The following is a 21,152-nucleotide window of genomic DNA, read 5'->3' on the forward strand; positions in this document are numbered from 1 at the left end:
GTGTGTTTGGACCATGATAGTTCGTTGGTGATGTGGACACCAAGGAACTTGAAGCTCTCAACCTGTTCCACTACAGCCCCGTCGATGAGAATGGGGGCGTGCTCAGTCCTCTTTTTTTTCCTGTAGTCCACAATCATCTCCTTTGTCTTGGTCCGTTCAAAGTATGTGCGTAAAGCTTGCACCAGATATAGGGCATGTAACCTCTGTTGCTCTTCAGGAGTGAAGGAGGCGAAAAGGGAAATAGCTCAAAAGCTAAGGACCTATAGGACATAGCCATGACTTTCGGGACGAAGGCCGCATTTGGACGCAATGTCACCGTAGAGTCACCCGGGGAGAACTAAGTACAGGAAGGGTGTACGGATAACGCGTGGAGGTCCCCCAACAACTTCAGTTGAGGCCAAAGCCATGAACAGGGAGGTTTTGCAGGATAGGATCTTCAGATCCACCGACTCCAGAGTCTCAAAGGGGGCCACACACAGAGACTCCAAAACCACTGTCAAGTCCCATGTGGGTGCAATAGGTTTAGAGACTGGTCTGAGACGACGTACACCTTTCAGGAACCGCACCACCAAGGGGTGAGCCCCCGGTGAGGTTCCGTCAATTCCCACATGACATGCTGATACAGAGGCCATGTACACTTTTAAAGTGGAGAATGCTTGAAAACCTCCTGTAGGAACATAAGGATGTCCCTCACAGAGCACTGAAAAGGAATAAGTCCTTCATCTTGGCACCAGAGCTCAAACGCTTGCCCCACATACAGCTATCTCGTGGAGGGCGCTCTTGCAGACTGAATGGTAGCAATAAAATTCGGAGGTAAACCTCTAGCCATCATATCGGCCCTGTTAGTGGACAGGCCCATAGGAACCAAGTCTCCAGCCTTGCTTGCCAAACCTGCCCATGCGCCTGTGACAACAGGTCCCTGCATATTGGGAGTTTACACGGATCTGTACCTAAAAGGCAAATGATCTCCACGAACCAAGGCTGCCTGGGCCAATGAGGAGCCACAATAATCAATGGTAAGCCCTCCTGGAGCACCCACTCCAACGTGGGCTGAATCAGAACCACTGGCAGAAACGCAGGAAAGGAGGGTTTGATGCAACTGGTGTGCCAGAGTGTCCGTTCCCAACAGAGAACTTGGGTCCCTCATCGACAAAAATAGATGACGCTGCACATTTTCTCGCGATGAGTAAGATCCACGTCGGCCCTGCGAAAAATTCCCCATACCTGGGAGAGACTCCACTCCAGAGAGAGAGGGTGCCACCTGGATAAAAGATCTGCACCTGAGTTGAGGCAACCGGGGACATGCGTCACCTAAAGCGAAAGCATGTGCACACTGCTCCCCAGCAATAGGGATCGAACCAAGGTTCGGAGGGAGAGAGACAGAGTCTCTCCCCATCTGTTGATGCACACCATCGCTGAAATATTGTAGGTTCTGACCAGCACAAGCCGGATCAACAAAAACAGGGGGAAGCACCTAAGTGCCAGATACTCTGGGTAATTGACATGCAGGGCTCTCTGCACCAGTGTTCATATCCCCCGAATCGAGTTGCCTTCGTACAGCGCACCCCACCCCCGGGAAAGGAAAGACGCCATCGGTAATTCCAAGCTTCCTCAAAAATGCTACACGTCCTTCCAGGGATTCTGTATGCAGTACGTGGCAATGCGCACACGGACTGGTTCGAGCGAGGCCCACCTGAGCGTGCTTCAATCCGAGACAAACTACACATAGATCGTGAGTATCTTTCAGATAAATGCTATGACCGCACGACTGGAGGCATGATCTCGACCCCGAACTCAGCTTAGCCATCATCGTCTTGGTCATTTTGTTAGCCATCTTACTCATTGCACCAGCAAATTGAAGAATAACAAATTGTTTGTGATTAGAAAACTTATGAGAACAAGTACAACCTTTAGCACGCAATGTCCAGGGGGTGAGCACACTCTACCAATATGGGAAAGTTTAGTTGGCGCAACATAAGACAGTCTAGTTGTTCAATTGTTTGTTTTAGTAGCGTGAACCGTTCCTGTTCACACTAAGGTGAAGAGCAGAATAATTTAAGGAACAAATCCAAGCCTCACACTTATCACCTGTGGAAGGCAGGGCTTCCAGCGAGGCACAGATTTCATTGGCCATGTCAGGCATGATTGTAGATCCTTCAACCGAAGTCGTGAGATTGCGACTCCCCATAGTATAATTATAGTATGTTGTACTGAAGTTGACTGACTGAAAGGGAACCCAATAATCTCTTCTTTCTCCTAAAGTGTGCACTTGTTCACTTCCCTTTACTGATTTAATAGGAAATTACCGGTATCAGAAATACAATGTGTCACGCCTACTCCCGTTCCCTCTCTCCGGCGCCCGACATTGCCGGTCTACTAACCACTGGTCCTGGCAACCCACATTACGCACACACTCAACCCTCATTATTAAACTCACCTTCTGCAACTGCTTCCTGACTCCTAGCGTATGCGTTACAGAATACTGCTTCAGAAGAAAATGGAAGCAGCAGAAGATAACACCATGTTCCGGACGGTCGAGGAACAGGGTCATCTACTCTACCAACAACACGACCAGCTGGTTCTACTGGGTACGACCATGAAGGAGGTCCTCTGCATTCTCCACCGCCTCCACACCACCAGCGAGGTCCATACCTCTGACGGAGGGCCTCCTACCACGGTTCGTCACAGTGATCCAGTCCCCCAGCCTACCCAGCTGTCCACCCATGTCAGAGATGCCCGACTGTATGACGGTACTCCATCGAAATGCTGTGGCTTCCTACTCCAGTGCTCCCTCTATTTCACCTATCAGACGGGAGCCCCCACCACTGATAGGTCCAAGGTTGCCACGGTCATTTCCCTGCTGACCGGACAGGCATTGGAGTGGGATACGGCCGTCTGGGAGAGAGGAGGAGCTGGGTTCCTATGAGAGGTTCATGGCTCTGTTCAGGGTGGTCTTTGACCATCCTCCAGAGGGCAGAGAGGGAGGTGAGTGACTTTTCCAACTCCAGCAAGGTGCCCAGACCACTGCGGAGTACGCCTTCACCTTTCGGACTGTGGCAGCCTCCAGCGGATGGAATGAGCCGGCGCTCCCCACTCTATTCCGCGGTGGACTGCGTGAGGAGGTCCAGACGGAGTTGGCATGTCGGGATGACAACATATCCTTGGGCGCTCTCATCGTGATGGCCATCCGTCTGGATAACCTTCTTCGGGAGCGCCAGTGTCCACCTCGTCACTCGCCTCCCTCCTTTGGCTGTCCTGAGGCAGAGCCTGAACCCATGGAATTAGGGGCCACTCACCTCGGCAGAGGAGACAGCTGGGGCTCTGTCCCTTTTGCGGCCAGGAGGGGCACCAGCTTCAGTGGTGTCCGGTGCATCCCAACCCGGTGTCCACTAGAGCAGAGGAGCTCTTGTGACCTTCCACCTCCCAGGGTAGGCGTGAGTATTCCATTATCATTGTTTTTCCGCCAAACCCTTTCTGGTTCCTATTTCACTGGCTGGCTGTCCCTCAGGTGTTGTCTCTACAGCTCTAGTGGACTCCGGTGCAACTGGGAACTTCATCGACCAGGCCCTTAACTCCTCCCTGAACTTAACTTCATACCCACTCTCCTCTCCTTTTTACGTCCAAGCCCTGGATACGCGACCATTGGGATCCGGCACAATTACACATATCACAGCACCACTCACCCTCACCGTGGGACCCATACAACAGGAAAGCCTTCCTCATCACCACCGCACCCGTACACAAGGTCATCCTCTTCCTCCCGTGGCTCCAACTTCATAACCCCACCATCTCCTGGTCAAGAATGAAATCACCACCTGGGGACCAGGATGCCGGAGGACCTGCTTTCCCGCACCCTGTGGTTCCACATTGGTAGAGGGTACTGTGAGTGCCCTCCAGCCTATCAATCTGTCCTCCCGAATCGTTGGCCTCGTGTGTTGGGACGTAGATGGGGTCATCCACCAGGCTCTGGAGAGGGAACCCGCTCCTGCTACCAGAGCACACCTACGTCCCCATGTCGGTGAGAGATCGGCTGTTGACCTGGGCACACACACCCCTCACCACTGGACACCCAGGTATCACCTGCACCATCCAATCCCTCTCCGATAAATAATGATGGCCCACCTTGGTGCAGGACGTCGCCCACTATGTCAACTCGTGCACCATATGTATCCAGCACGCTCCAGCAGGGAAACTACTTTCTCTTCCTGTGCCTCAGCGGCCTTGGTCACATCTGTCCATAGACTTTGTAACTGATCTCCCCCTTTCTGATGGTTATACCACTATTAAGGTCATTGTTAACAGTTTCTCTAAATCCTGCCATTTTATCCCTCTCTCTGGTCTACCTACCGCTCTCCAGGTCGCTGAGGCACTATTCAAGCAGGTCTTCTGGCACTATGGCCTTCCGGAGGACATCGTTTCTGACCGTGGTCCCCAATTCACGTCACGGGTCTGGGAAGCCTTTATGGAGAAGCTGGGGGCCACGGTCAGCTTCACATCCGGGTACCGGCCTCAGTCCAATGGGTGGAGAGGACCAACAAGGAGCTGGGGAGGTTCCTAAGGAGTCACTGCCAGGACCGGCAGGGGGAGTGGGCCCGGTTCCTTCCCTGGGCGGAATACTCCCAGAACTCACTTCGTCACTCCACCACCGGGCTGACTCCCTTCCAGTGCATTTTGGGATATCAGCCGTCCTTGGCTCCGTGGACTCCGAGCCAGACCGAGGCCCCTGCAATGGACGAGTGTGGAACGTCGCCCACGTGAGGCTCCAGCACGCTGTCCGCCGTCAGAAGGATCAGGCGGACCGCCACCACAGTGATGCTCCCGTGTTCCATCCTGGTGATCGCATCTGGCTCTCCACCAGGAACCTCCCGCTTTGCCTGCCCTGCCGGAAGCTGAGCCCCCGGTTTGTGAGGCCCTTCAAGGTCCACCGGAGGGTTAATGAGGTAACTCACCATTTACAACTCCCCACCAACTACCGGACCTCACCCTCTTTTCATGTTTCCCTCCTTAGGCCGGTGGTTCCTGGTCCCCTTGCTGATGCCGTCCCCCACGACACCCCTCCGCTTCAGCACCTGGTAGAGTGGAAGGGGTACGGCCCAGAGGAGCGCTGTTGGGTTCCGGCGGCCGACATCCTGGACCCCAACATTGTACGGGATTTCCATCTCCACCGTCTGGACCGGCCCGTTCCTCGCCTTCTGGGCCTTCCTCCTGGCCGGCTTCGTCCTGCGGTTGGAGCCGTGCACTCGACGTCGCCGGTCTACTATTTACCAGTCCTGGCAACCCACATTATGCACACCTGGCAACCATCATTACGCACCTCTGCTCCCTATCATTATGCACACCTTGACTTCATCATTAACTTGATTACTTCTCCTTTATTTAGCTCTCAGTAGCCTCAGTTTTCAGGCAGTATTGGTTTTGTTCACGTTCAGTACGCTTCTCCTGTTTTGTTTATCTGCTTATTCTCATTATTAAAATCACCTTCTGCACCTACTTCCTGACTCCTAGCGTATAAGTTACACCATGCCAAGCCCATCCCTCCACCAATCCAATGCTTTTACATTTGTGGAAAATAGTGAATGAGTGCACACTTCAGAAATGGTGTATGGTGTTCTTTGGATGCAACTCAGTATTCTTTGTCCTCCAAACACGACGAGTTGAGTTTTTACCAAAAAGTTATATTTTGGTTTCATCTGACCATATGACATTCTCCCAATCCTCTTCTGGATCATCCAAATGCACTCTAGCAAACTTCAGACGGGCCTGGACATGTACTGGCTTAAGCAGGGGGACACGTCTTGCACTGCAGGATTTGAGTCCCTGGCGGCGTAGTCTGTTACTGATGGTAGGCTTTGTTACTTTGGTCCCAGCTCTCTGCAGGTCATTCACTAGGTCCCCCCGTGTGGTTCTGGGATTTTTGCTCACCGTTCTTGTGATCATTTTGACCCCACGGGGTGAGATCTTGCGTGGAGTCCCAGATCGAGGGAGATTATCAGTGGTCTTGTATGTCTTCCATTTCCTAATAATTGCTCCCACAGGTGATTTCTTCAAACCAAGCTGCTTACATATTGCAGATTCAGTCTTCCCAGCCTGGTGCAGGTCTACAATTTTGTTTCTGGTGTCCTTTGACAGCTCTTTGGTCTTGGCCATAGTGGAGTTTGGAGTGTGACTGTTTGAGGTTGTGGACAGGTGTCTTTTATACTGATAGCAAGTTCAAACAGGTGCCATTAATACAGGTAACGAGTGGAGGACAGAGGAGCCTCTTAAAGAAGAAGTTACAGGTCTGTGAGAGCCAGTAATCTTGCTTGTTTGTAGGTGACCAAATACTTATTTTCCACCATAATTTGCAAATAAATTCATTAAAAATCATACAATGTGATTTTCTGGATTTTTTTCTCTCAATTTGTCTGTCATAGTTGACGTGTACCTATGATGAAAATTACAGGCCTCTCTCATCTTTTTAAGTGGGAGAACTTGCACAATTGGTGGCTGACTAAATACTTTTTTCCCCCACTATATGTGTCCACTGTGACAGTATGTGCTGATTTACTGCTAAGCAGGTGCTAGATTTTGTTTCGTTTTGTCCGGTGTCTGCTGAGGTTTCTTCGACCCTCCTCTGACCTACACCTCCCACTGCTTCTGGTGATAAACGGTGTGGTGATGGCTCCCTGGATGTACCAACACACCACATACTGTAGGTTCAAACAGCCACACAACATACTGTGGCCCCTACCATGTTAGCATATTACTTAACCCTCAAACAGCCAGACAACCTACAGTAGTGGTCTGGACGTTAGTCATAATCCTCTTACAGCCAGACCACATACTGTACCAGTTGCAATATTACCTACACACACTTACACCCTGACCACACCACATACTAGTAGTTTATTGGTTAACTGGTAACATTGGCTGCACCATGTTACCAGTTACGTTACCTACAGCTAACCCTCAAACAACCAGACAAAACTCACTTTGGTTCCCTATCTTTTTTTTTTTTTTTTTTTTTTTTTAACAATTGAAAACGTACACATACCAACAACAGCATACAAACACACACAAAAAACCCACCTGCTCACAACCCCATCTCCAGCGCCCACATCATTCTCTGCCACATGGCCTCAAACTGCAGCATTTTGTTTCTCTCCATCGCCCACTCACTTTCAACATTTAGATAATAAAGCATTTCACCTTTCCATTGTGTTAACGATGGAGGATTAGTTGATTTCTAGTTTTTAAGTATACGTTTTTTTCAAGATGATTGACAAGAAAAGTATCATCCAACCCATTGGATATCTCACTGCACCCTCATATTCCATGTCTTGAAATATGCAGACAGAATGATTAAAAGTAAATGTACATTGTAATACTTCTGACAGCCAACTTTCTAACTCCGCCCATAACTTTGGGACTTTATAGCATTCCCAGAAGGCATGGATTATTGAGTCATTGTTCGTTTTACAGTTAAGACATGACTCTGCAGTTGTGCTGTAAAATGTGTGAATTTTGTCTGTTGTATGATCAATTCTGAGTTTGGGTTTATTCATTCTTGCTCACAGATAAAACTGAAGAAATGCAGAATTTACATTACTAAGAATTGCAAAACACTCATTTAAAATCCATAACACATAATACGTGACATAAATAGAATACAGAACACTTGAAACATTACAGGACATTTTTCATGATGGAAATTGAAATGTTAAAATGTGATTGTTAAAAAGAGAATTTTTGGCGTTTCTCAGGCGGTTCGTATGGGCATTTTATACAGCACAGTTCGTGGCTGTTTCTCAGAAGCCTGGTGGTGTAGTTACCTCTTTTTGGAGGGAGCAGGTCATTCAGTGGGTGATCAAGAGTGTGCATGTCCTTCACGAGGTGCACTGCAGCCTGCTCTTGCCTGTTCTGCAGTGACGGGAGCTGTGGTTGGACAGCTCCACCTCTGGAGATGATCCTCAAGGCCCTCCTCTGCACCCTGTCTAGTTGGGCCTGCTGCTTTTTACTGCATCCAACTACCAGCCCTCCACCGTATGCCAGACAAGGCCTGACCAGTGTAGTGTATACTGTGACCAGATCTTCAGTGGGTAGACCATTTCTTTCTAGAACAGTCAAAAAGGGCAGGCGTTTTGAGGCCTTCCTCACTGACTGCTCCACATGTGTGTCACCACTGAGATTAGAGTCTAGATGAAAACCAAGAAACTTGGTTGTTGTTACCACTGGTACTTCCTGTCCTCCTAGGATTAGTGGTGCAGGTTGTGGATTGTCTCTAGAAAAACATATCAGAATTTCCACAGACCTTTTCCCATTCAGGAGCATGTTGTTGGATGTTGCCCACTCTTCCAGCTGCTTTGCCTCCAAGCCAATGGAAGTCTCCTCTTGGATGCTGGTTAATGGTATGGCTTGGGACAGCCCTACATCGTCTGCATACCCAGTGTCCAGAGTGTCACTGAAGACAACTTTTCGGGTGGACATGTGAAGGAGAAACAGATATGGTGAGACCACGCCCCCTTGTGGCACACCAGAGGTGACCTCTGACCAAGGACTAAATGTGCCATATGCCTTCTTCCAGTTGTGTAGCTGTGGAGCCAGGCTAGTAACCTTGGACACTCGATCAAAGGCTTTGGACATATCAGCAAGTAACACCCTCACCATTGTTGGTTTTCTGGGGTCTGTAGCTGTCAGCCAGGAGTGTGAGGCTTTCACAAGGGCGGTAGTAGTGCTGGACGTTGGGCGGTATGCATACTGATTTGTGCACTCAGATAAAACTGTTGGCATGAGTTTTTTTATGAAGAAGCTCTCCTGGACTTTTCCAAGGCATGAAGTTAGAGAGATGGGCCTTCACTCACTCATTGTACATGGGTTTGACACTTTAGGTATGGGACACACATTGGCAATCTTCCAGGCAGCAGAATGTGTGTGATGACAGGGGCTAGATCTTCTGCATGCTCTTTTAGTAGCCAGGCTGGAATGCCATCAGGCCCACATGCTTTACGTGGGCAGAGTCTGGTCAGAGCTTGCTTTATCTGGCCAATGTTGCACAGCTCAACCTGCCTTGTAGGTATGGGCAGGGGGAAGATTGCAAGAGGTGTGGTGCTTGTCCATGCCTCAGCAAAGACGCCATTCAAAACATCAACCAAGTCATCATCTTCTATACATTAGTTTATACTGGATTAAGCTTAAATGTTCATTAACTGTAATTTTGTTAGTTATATTCCAACATTCTCTCCATTGTGTGCCAATCAGTCTTGGTTCCAACGGTTTATATTTTTTTCTAAGAGATTGTCAGTAGGATAGGCTCTCTGTAAGGATTTGTATATCTTACCTATCATAAGAATATAATTTTCTGACTTAAATAGGATTCCCTCAAGATTGCTCTGATGTTCAGAAGATTTTAAATGGACATTTCGTGATATGAAACTTTTTTGGTCAGTCCAAAATTACGTTTTAATTTTGTCATGGAAATAAATGTATTGCCTATTACCAAGTAATTTACGGTTTCTATGCCTTTAGTTTTCCATGTGGACCTATTTATCAGCAAATTCTGAAAAGCTTTCCAAGGATTGTTCCATACATTTGTGTTTTTAGGGAGTGATATTGGTTCTTGTAGAATACTTTTCATTTTCTTCCATATTGTTATAGTGTTCTAAACTATGAAGTTGTTAATGTTCTTAGCTTTAGCCTTTGAAAATAGACACCTAAAAAGATTCTGGTGATGAGTATGTGCATCTTCAAAATGTACCCATTGTTCCTCTTTAGTGCATTTAACTATATGTCGCAAGTAAAAGCCTTTGGTGGCTAGATGATACAATTTCAAGTCTGGAAGGTTAAAACCACCCTCAGACTTACGAAGATGTAAAACTTCCTTTTTATTCTATGAGTTTTATTTGCCCATATAAAGTCTGTTATGACCGAATATACTTTTTGTATACTCGGAATGTCTTCGGTGGGGTAATTGGTATTAATGAGAATAAATATAAAAACTTTGGGAGCCATGTCATTCTGAAGAGGTTTATTCTACCTGTAAGATTTATGGGAAGATTGCTATAATTTAGCTCAGGTGCATCCTGTTTCCATTGATCATCCTTGAGATGTTTCTACAGCTTGATTGGAGTCCACCTATGGTAAATTGAATTGATTGGACATGATTTGGAAAGGCACACGCCTGTCTATTTAAGGTCCCACAGTTGACAGTGCATGTCAGAGCAAAAACCAAACCATGAGGTCGAAGGAATTGTCCGTAGAGCTCCGAGACTGGATTGTGTCGAGGCACAGATCTGGGGAAAGGTACCAAAATATTTCTGCAGAATTGAAGGTCCCCAAGAACACAGTGGCCTCCATCATTCTTAAATGGAAGAAATTTGGAACCACCCAGACTCTTCCTAGAGCTGGCTGCCCGGCCAAACTGAGCAATCGGGGGAGAAGGGCCTTGGTCAGGGAGGTGACCAAGAACCCGATGGTCACTCTGACAGAGCTCCAGAGTTCCTCTGTGGAGATGGGAGAACCTTCCAGAAGGACAACCATCTCTGCAGCACTCCACCAATTAGGCCTTTATGGTAGAGTGGCCAGATGGAAGCCACTCCTCAGCAAAAGGCACATGACAGCCCGCTTGGAGTTTGCCAAAAGGCACCTAAATGACTCTCAGACCACCAGATTCTCTGGTCTGATGAAACCAAGATTGAACTCTTTGGCCTGAATGCCAAGCGTCACATCTGGAGGAAACCTGGCACTATCCCTACGGTGAAGCATGGTGGTGGCAGCATCATGCTGTGGGGATGTTTTTCAGCGGCAGGGACTGGGAGACTAGTCAGGATCGAGGCAAAGATTAATGGAGCAAAGTACAGAGAGATCCTTGATGAAAACCTGCTCCAGAGCTCTCAGGATCTCAGACTGGGGGGACGGTTCACCTTCCAACAGGACAACGACCATAAGCACACAGCCAAGACAACGCAGGAGTGGCTTCGGGACAAGTCTCTGAATGTCCTTGAGTGGCCCAGCCAGAGCCCGGACTTGAACCCGATCGAACATCTCTGGAGAGACCTGAAAATAGCTGTGCAGCAATGCTCCCCATCCAACCTGATAGAGCTTGAGAGGATCTGCAGAGAAGAATGGGAGAAACTTCCCAAATACAGGTGTGCCAAGTTTGGAGCGTCATACCCAAGAAGACTCTAGGCTGTAATCGCTGCCAAAGGTGCTTCAACAAAGTACTGAGTAAAGGGTCTGAATACTTATGCAAATGTGATGTTTGTGTTTTTTATTTTTAATAAATTAGCAAAACAATCTAAAAAAACTGTTTTTTCTTAGTCATTATGGGGTATTGTGTGTAGATTGAGGGGAAAAAATGATTTAATTAATTTTAGAATAAGGCTGTAAGCTAACAAAATGTGGGAAAAGTGAAGTGGTCTGAATACTTTCTGTTTGTTGCCACTTATTAAGCATCCTAAGTATTTGATATTTTTTGTGGTCCACTTAAAGGATTACTGTAGATCATGAGTTATACTATTTATTTTCCTATTACCATTATTTATTTGTTTAAATCCACATACATTTTATATCCTGAGATTTTAGAGTATTCTGATTATATTTTTAACAAGGGGGTCATTGAGTTTTCAATATTGGTCAGGTATATCAGGAGATCATCTGCAAAGAAGTTTAGTTTATATTAATGTTTACCAATACTGATACCTGTTATGTTTGGGTCCTGTCTAATTATTTCTGCAAACGGTTCAATTGCCAGTGCAAACAGGAGGGTGGAGAGAGGACATCCCTGTCTTGTGCCCCTTTTTAAAGCAATTTCATCAGATAATGTATTATTTGTGTATATTTTTCTTTAGGACATTTATATAATGTTTTTTTAAATGTATTATTTCAGCTGGAAAGTTGAAAGCTTCCAATGTTTTGAATAGAAAATGCCATTCAAGACGGTCAAAAGCCTTTTCGGGCATCAACAGCCATTATGATAAATCTATATCTTGTTTTTAGCGTATTGTATTAAACTGAAACATATTCTTGTATTTGTTTGTGTTTATTTTTAATAAAGCCTTTTTGATATGTATCAAGTCTGGTAAGACTTTTGTCAATATATTGCTTATGAGCTTTGTTTTTTTATTGTCACAATTTATTAAACTTGGGTCTGTAATCAGCAGGGGACTCTCCAGATTTTCCTGGTTTAATATCAATGAAATAATTGTTTGATACATGGAACTAGGAAGCACTGAATTGAGTGACGTGTGTTTTCATTTGCGTAAATACTGTTTTAACAGCGTCAAGTATTTCTTTTTGGCTAATCTCTGTTTTTAGTGATTATTTTTTGTCTGCTGATAATTTCTTCAGGGTTGTTGAGTCTAAGAAGGCTGTAGGATCAGTTGTTTAATTCTGATTTACATAGATTTTCATAGAAGATTTTAAAATGGTTATTAATTGCATTGTTTCTAATTCACATATTTGTATCTTTATCTTTTAAAATTATAACTGGTTTGGCGTGTATTTGTTTTGTGAGGGCTGCGAGATGTTTACCAGGTTTATTTCCCATTAAGTAGTATGCTTTATTTGAGTTTAACCTGTAGTTGTCTCTCTTCAAAAGTAAAATATCATATTCCTGCTTAAGTTCAGAAATTGTATTTTCTTCTTTACCTTGTAAATATTTTTTTATGGGCTTTTCTTAGAGATACATTTTTAATTTTTCTTTCGTTTTAATTTCTAACTCAGATTTAACTTTTGCCGAGTATGAGATTATCATTCCCTTAATGTACGCCTTAAAAGGATCCCAAATTATATTGGGGGTCGGCTTTTCTCTGTCCTCTATGTCTACATTTGTAATGGTAAAGGTTTTTATTCTTTCATTTACGTATTTAATACATTTCGGGTCCTGAAGATGCGCTCTGTTGATTCTACATATTCTGTCGCGTATTTTCTGTTAGTATAATTAAGCATGATACCCGAGAATGATCCGATATCACTATGTCGTGGGTTTTTTAAATCCATTTTAGGGGGTGGGGGAATGTAGTCAATTCTTGAATAGCTTTTCTTACTTTGAGAAAAAAAAGGAGTAGTCTTTTGAAGTTGGAAATAGTTATCTCCAGGTGTCCTGTAAATTATTTGTAGAGATTACATTTTTCTGCCTTTTTGGAGGCTCATTGAATTTGCCTTTTTATTGCTAAGTCTGTCAATCTTATCAAATGTATTGTTTAGGTCGCCTGCTAAAATAATAGTTTATCTAATATAGCTTGAATTCTATCTAAAAACACCAGATTTGCCCCTGGTGGGATATACAGTGGGGGAAAAAAAGTATTTAGTCAGCCACCAATTGTGCAAGTTCTTAAAAAGATGAGAGAGGCCTGTAATTTTCATCATAGGTACACGTCAACTATGACAGACAAAATGAGATTTTTTTTCTCCAGAAAATCACATTGTAGGATTTTTTATGAATTTATTTGCAAATTATGGTGGAAAATAAGTATTTGGTCAATAACAAAAGTTTCTCAATACTTTGTTATATAGCCTTTGTTGGCAATGACACAGGTCAAACGTTTTCTGTAAGTCTTCACAAGGTTTTCACACACTGTTGCTGGTATTTTGGCCCATTCCTCCATGCAGATCTCCTCTAGAGCAGTGATGTTTTGGGGCTGTCGCTGGGCAACACAGACTTTCAACTCCCTCCAAAGATTTTCTATGGGGTTGAGATCTGGAGACTGGCTAGGCCACTCCAGGACCTTGAAATGCTTCTTACGAAGCCACTCCTTCGTTGCCCGGGTGGTGTGTTTGGGATCATTGTCATGCAGAAAGACCCAGCCACGTTTCATCTTCAATGCCCTTGCTGATGGAAGGAGGTTTTCACTCAAAATCTCACGATACATGGCCCCATTCATTCTTTCCTTTACACGGATCAGTCGTCCTGGTCCCTTTGCAGAAAAACAGCCCCAAAGCATGATGTTTCCACCCCCATGCTTCACAGTAGGTATGGTGTTCTTTGGATGCAACTCAGCATTCTTTGTCCTCCAAACACGACGAGTTGAGTTTTTACCAAAAAGTTCTATTTTGGTTTCATCTGACCATATGACATTCTCCCAATCCTCTTCTGGATCATCCAAATGCACTCTAGCAAACTTCAGACGGGCCTGGACATGTACTGGCTTAAGCAGGGGGACACGTCCTGCACTGCAGGATTTGAGTCCCTGGCGGCGTGGTGTGTTACTGATGGTAGGCTTTGTGACTTTGGTCCCAGCTCTCTGTAGGTCATTCTCTGCAGATTTTTGCTCACCGTTCTTGTGATCATTTTGACCCCACGGGGTGAGATCTTGCGTGGAGCCCCAGATCGAGGGAGATTATCAGTGGTCTTGTATGTCTTCCATTTCCTAATAATTGCTCCCACAGTTGATTTCTTCAAACCAAGCTGCTTACCTATTGCAGATTCAGTCTTCCCAGCCTGGTGCAGGTCTACAATTTTGTTTCTGGTGTCCTTTGACAGCTCTTTGGTCTTGGCCATAGTGGAGTTTGGAGTGTGACTGTTTGAGGTTGTGGACAGGTGTCTTTTATACTGATAACAAGTTCAAACAGGTGCCATTAATACAGGTAACGAGTGGAGGACAGAGGAGCCTCTTAAAGAAGAAGTTACAGGTCTGTGAGAGCCAGAAATCTTGCTTGTTTGTAGGTGACCAAATACTTATTTTCCACCATAATTTGCAAATAAATTCATTAAAAATCCTACAATGTGATTTTCTGGATTTTTTTCTTCCCAATTTGTCTGTCATAGTTGACGTGTACCTATGATGAAAATTACAGGCCTCTCTCATCTTTTTAAGTGGGAGAACTTGCACAATTGGTGGCTGACTAAATACTTTTTTCCCCCACTGTACAATGAAATCAGTGTGTATTTTCCACCATGTAAGGTATAATTCAACATTAGAAAACGGCCTTCTTGGTCCCTGTGCTGGGATATAAGGGAAAATGGTGTATTCCTATTTATCAGGATGCCTACACCTCTGCTGTTGCTACAGTAGGTGGCAGCCTAGGCCTCTCCAACCCAGCTCCTCTCCAACCCAGCTTTCTCCTTTTTTTAAACGTAACTCTTGAAGGAAAACCACATCTGCTGACAATCTTTGTAAGTGTTCAAGGGCCATTTGTTTATTTTTGTTATCATGGAGCCTGTGCTCATTCCATGTAATAAGTAGGATTATTTTATTTTATTTTATTGTATAGAATCAAAGTTATATTTGTCTGTTCCGTCTATCACTAAAGAACCAGATAAAACATTTTAGCAGACATGAGGGCGGTGGACATCCCATGCAATGGGAGAGTGATAGTATGAATACATAGTTATTGTATACATTAGATATATGGAGCGTGTGAGCATGTGGGCTGAGCAAACATTTAACAGAGAATACACAAAAAACATAAAGCAAAGTTCTTCTTTGTACTTAGAGGCTCTATGCCTTTTTAGAGCTTTTATGCTCCAACTCCTCTCCTAATGTACCAAAAGTCTGTGGATTATGTCATTGTACATACAGGCTTTCCCGGACCAGGAAAACCTCTGGGCTCTAGTTTCTGCCTACTACCCATCATTGATACCACAGCTGCTGGGCATCAACCCATAGGCCTATGGTAGATCTATTTTGTGACTTGACAGTGTGTCTATTTGCAAATGGCAGGGTCTGTCCACTGCCCCAGTGAGAACGAGCCTGACGTGGCCTGCTGCTTCTTCTGTCTCAGAGAGCTGGAGTGCTGGGAGCCTGAGGACAACCCATGGTAAGTATGGTCCTTACACTAGAACCAGGGCCCAGAGTTATTACTGGTCTGTGCCCTAACTGTATGAGCCACCATTAAATCCTCCTCACCATTCACATTGGATTCAATACCATTATTGTTCAGTCGAAACTCTACACCTTTGACATTTGCATTATCAGAGTTGTCACTGTGATAATAATTGAGTCTTTAATGACCTACATGTCTCTGTCTTCTCTTTCCACTCTCTGTTGTCCGTAGGTCTGAGCATATCAAACGCTCAACGAACTGTGGCTTCCTGGCCATGAGGAAAGACTTTGAGGAGCTGACTGTGGCTGAGTTCTATCATCTGGAGCAGGAAAGACTGCGCATCTACATTGTAAGTCACCAACCCTACCCTATATATATATTTTGACACAGTTTTCTATACAAGAAACTGTATTGTCCCCAATGGGAAAAATGTCTTAGACAGATACTGCTAAACATCATATACATTGCAGCCTCACACACATTGCACATGTCATACACATCATACATCATATACACCTACATCTTCTCATTCAAGGCAAATACTTGATATACATGCATTGCACATTGTCCCTGTATTTTCTGCTGTGTGTAGACTCATGCCTTGACTGAAAGTTGTGCTTTTAAGTATTTTCTTTAAGTTCACAAGCTATTTGTTACTTGATGTAGGGTTGGGGTCATTTTCAGTTGACTTCTGTAGGCCTAAGTTGTGTATTACTTGGAGTTTGCCCGTGTCAATAGCATGTAATTTCTACTGTTGCAGAGGAAGACTTTCCATCTGAAGATCGGCATTTTTCGAGATAAGGTGGAGGAAACAGTTGATTACATGAGAATGCTGTTTGATTCGGCACCTATAATGTAGTTGACATTAAGGAGTGTATATTTTAGCCTTTGGTGTGTGTTTTCTTATCTGTAAATATTTTGGTGTGAATTGATACAGTTTTTCTATTCTATACCTTTTAATGCAGTATTGCAGGATTTTCTAAAATGTTATGCAGTATTGCCTCTTACCACAAGGTGGTGCCTTCACACTGGAGTAGTGCTGTTTTCAAACATTATGTCGCAGATGTGTACCATAGCTCAGGTTCTCCAGCCCATATTCACAAAGCCTCTCAGAGTAGGCGTGCTGATTTAGGATCAGTTTTGCTTTTTACATCATAATGAATAAGATTGTATTGACAGGGTGGACCTGATCCTAGTTCAGCACCACTACTCTGGCTGCGTTTACAAAGGCATCCCAATTCTGATCTTTTATTTCACTAATTGGTCTTTTGACCAATCAGACCAGCTCTGAAAAAAAGATCTGTGAAAAGATCTGATGTGATTGGTCAACAGACCAGTCAGTAGAAAAAAGATCAGAATTGGGCTGCCTGTGTAAACGCAGCCTCTGAGACACTTTCTGGACCCTAATTCCCCGGGGCAATCATGACTGAAAGAAGGCACACATTGAACATCCCACAAAATAACAATGTTTCCTGATTTTTTTATCCCAAATACTTGCCGTTGGGTTTTCCTGAACGTGCCACCGCCACCATTTCTTTCTGCCTCATGTTTTCAAACCTTGACCCTGGACAGATGGCCCCTTAAGCCCGTCCCACTCAATACCAACTGTTGCCCTAGTAACATCTGTCGCTTATAGGGGCGCGTTCAGCAGGGAGAGGCGTGGCACATAGGGGTGTACTGAGCTATAGGACTGAGACGGTGCACAGGGACGCTGGGGTGCTCCTGGAGAGGAAAAGTTGGAGGGGGATGCTAGAGTATCAGTTGGATTTTTTGCTGAATCGGCAGTTAGTTGTCACAGCAGCATTAGCATAGATCATGTCATGTGACTGTGAGGAAGTGTTCCATGGACTCGATGAGGGGTATGGGACATGTACAGAATAATATCCTAAGCACTCATTTGCTTATTGTCTTACTCCGACATATGCAGTGCCTAGTGAAAGTCAACACACCCCTTGCACAGTCTTTACATTTTCCTGCCTTGAAATTAAATGTAACGGAATAAATTACTTTTTTTTATATACCAGTTTACACAACCTACTCCACATTTTCAAGGTGAAAGACAAATTATAGTATTTTCAAAATTTATAAAAAACAAAGATGTCTTGTTTGCGTATGTCTTCACACCCCAGAGTTAATACTTGGTGGAAGCACCAATACTGGACCATTCAGGAGCACTCAGCACCTACTAGAAAAACATTCTGGTGTGTCTTTCGCATTAGCATTTGTGTAATTGTCCTGCTGAAAACTAAAACTCTGTCCCAGGGTTAGATATTCAGAAGACTAATGCAGGGTTCCCTCAACATTTTAATCTGGGCTTTGCCCCTTTTCATATTTATTTTGATCCTGACAAACTCCCCAGTCCGGTGACAAGTATACCCATAACATGATGCTGCCACCACAATGCTTGAAAAAAGAGAGGAGCAACAGCATTGCATTCACTCCACATTACTGGCCAGTATTGCAAAGTGAAAACAAGGAAGCCTGTGTTAAAAAATCCACTCCAAATCATCCATTCTGTTTGCAACAAGGCAGTTAAGCAATACTGAAAGACAACATGGCAAAGAAATTAATTTTGGCCTAGATTAAAAACTACAGGCTTGGGTCAAATCCAACACTACACAAAACGAATTGTTCAGTGGGACAATTACACAATGTTAATGCCAAAGACACACTAGCTTTCCAAGATTGTTCCTGAGTGGCCTAGTCTCAGTCCTGACTTAACTCTGCTTGAAAATCAGAGACAAAGTTTGAATATTGCTGTTCATCAATGATTTAGCAATTTTAACAAAAACAATGAGCAAATGTTGCCCTAAGAGTTGTGCAAACTTGGTAGAATCGCGTTCAAAATGATTCACAGCTGTAATGGCTGTATTCACATTTTTTTCCAGAAAAGAAAGAATGGAAAAAAGGTTTGCTGTAATATTTAAAATGGCACTGTCCACATTACTGTCTTGTCTTTTTCATCCAGATCTCACAAGAGTGGAACTTGTATTTGTATTAGGCTACATTTGAAAAGTCCCATATGTCAGAACAAGATGTCCCACTGGGCACAAACTGGTTGTTTCAACGTAATTTGTCAATGTATTGTGACATGGAATCGATGTGGAAAATACATTGGCTTTGAACAAAGTTTGCAACTGTTGTTTTGAGGGTAACCACAGGACATCATGGTAACCAATTTTCTAAATAGACAAACCTTGTATAAAATGTGTTGAATTTGTACCTTTGAAACAACGTCAGATCTTCAATGTAATATCCACCATAAGAATATAATAGGCTAGAAAGCACCTCCTACTGGAGAGTTGATCTATCTACAGCTATCCCTTCAGTGTTTTAACCAAGCCCAGACCTGCTTGGCTTTGATATTTGCCACTGACTTCTACCATGTGCTATTGTGAGAACAATTGTTTGTGTAATCTCCACTTAATAGATACACTGTTGCTATCGAAGTCATTCCAAAGTGTAGGTTCAACCGAGTAAATGAAATGTAACCATACTTTATCAATCATATATCATCAATGATGCTATTTAGGCCTATCCCTCTGGGCAAAAACTGGTTGAATCAACGTTGTTTCCACGTCATTTCAACAAAAAAATTCAATGTGATGATGTTGAATCAACGTGGAAAACGGATTTGATTTTAAAAAAGTCACCCAACTTTTCACCTAAATCCAATGACATGGTTACATTTCTTGTTAATTTCACGTTGAATTTACAACTCAACCAAATGCCAATCAAAACTAGACATTGAACTGAAGTATGTGCCCAGTGGGATATAGCATTTGGGAAGTCATCAACAGCTAGCCTACTGTTTAAATTCAGCTCAGGATTCAACAAAAAATAGACAATACATATAGGCCTAGGGTTTCAAGCTTTGGTTGATTTCAAATGGAATCTACAAGCTAATAATTAATATTTTGGATTCACGTCTCCATCTCAACCAAAAATAAAAGTTAAAGAATAGGATTAAATCAAATCAAACTGTATTTAAAGTACATTTAAAATGTGTTTTGATTTGATTTAGTCATTTTCTTTAACTTAGATTTTGGTTGGAATGGAGACATGAATCCAACATATCAATTGTTATTTTGTAGACAAACTGGAATTAAAGCCAGACTCAGTGGCACAGATTGAGCGATCAAGCAGAAGAGTCCACTCCTTCAAAAGTTGATATTTGGTTGCGTTGACAACCAAACACAATTCAGTATCACTTTTGCAATATGGTAAATACCCTATTAACTCGTTGACAAGTTAACAAATTATATGTTGGATTCACATCTCCATCTCAACCAAAAATAAAAGTGAAAGAATAGGATTAAGCTAGTGGCTCAGATGGAACTATACAAGCAGTAGATACAGCTCCTTTAAATGTTGATATTTGGTTGCCTTGTCAACAAACACAATTCAACATTACTTTAGTAAGACAGTAAATAGCCTAATGTTAAGGCTATTTTACAAATTAATGTAACAGTATTTATTCAACCTTTAAATTAGTAACACATTCATGGCCACATTTTGAAGTTACTGTAACAATAAATATTCTCTTATGTAATCATAGAAAGCGTGCATGTTCTGGTTCCCATGCCAGGTCTGTGGAAATGTTCCCAATTGCTATAATAATCTGCACATAATCTCAAACGGTATTGATCACTTGCACAATGTACTTTAATGTAATCTCAACTATCTGCAATCCAGGTCATTTGGTTGTGCTATTAGATCAAGCATAATGATAACACATTAAGTTGTTGTATAAATAAACAAAATATCTGACATTGTATTCCCATTTGAATTTTAGTGTGCTTTCATTTTACATTTTAGTCATTTAGCAGACGCTCTTATCCAGAGCGACTTACAGTTAGTGCATACATTATTCTCCCCATGGGAATCGAACCCACAACCCTGGCGTTGCAAACGCCATGCTCTACCAACTGAGCTACATCCCTGCCGGCCATTCCCTCCCCTACCCTGGGCCAATTGTGCGCCGCCCCATGGGTCTCCCGGTCGCGGCCGAATACGACAGAGCCTGGATTCGAACCAGGATCTCTAGTGGCACAGCTAGCACTGCGATGCAATGCCTTAGACCACTGCGTCACTCGGGAGGTTATGGTTGAAATAGCAGTGATAACAAATTTAGGTGATAACTAAACCAAAAATCAGACATTGATTTTCCATTGGAATTTGATTGTGCTTCTAGATTGTTTATTTTATTTTATTTATTTCACCTTTATTTAACCAGGTAAGCCAGTTGAGAACAAGTTCTCATTTACAACTGCGACCTGGCCAAGATAAAGCAAAGCAGTGCGATAAAAACAACAACACAGAGTTACATATGGGGTAAAAAAACATAAAGTCAAAAAATACAACAGAAAATATATATACAGTGTGTGCAAATGTAGCAAGTTATGGAGGTA

General features: G+C 43.5%; 1 protein-coding gene across 1 annotated transcript; it reads left to right on the forward strand.

Moving 5' to 3' along the window:
• Positions 1-15,631: 15,631 nt before the first annotated feature.
• On the forward strand, positions 15,632-16,600 carry LOC311149941 (baculoviral IAP repeat-containing protein 5.1-B-like; the record flags this gene model as incomplete). The annotated part of the gene is made up of 3 exons (XM_084187165.1): positions 15,632-15,735; positions 15,973-16,090; positions 16,502-16,600. The coding sequence occupies 3 exons, from the start codon at positions 15,632-15,634 to the stop codon at positions 16,598-16,600; spliced, it is 321 nt and encodes a 106-aa protein (XP_084043291.1).
• Positions 16,601-21,152: the final 4,552 nt, after the last annotated feature.

Source organism: Coregonus lavaretus, assembly GCF_964263955.1.
Source record: "Coregonus lavaretus genome assembly, chromosome: 22".
Classification (NCBI taxonomy): Eukaryota; Metazoa; Chordata; class Actinopteri; order Salmoniformes; family Salmonidae; genus Coregonus; species Coregonus lavaretus.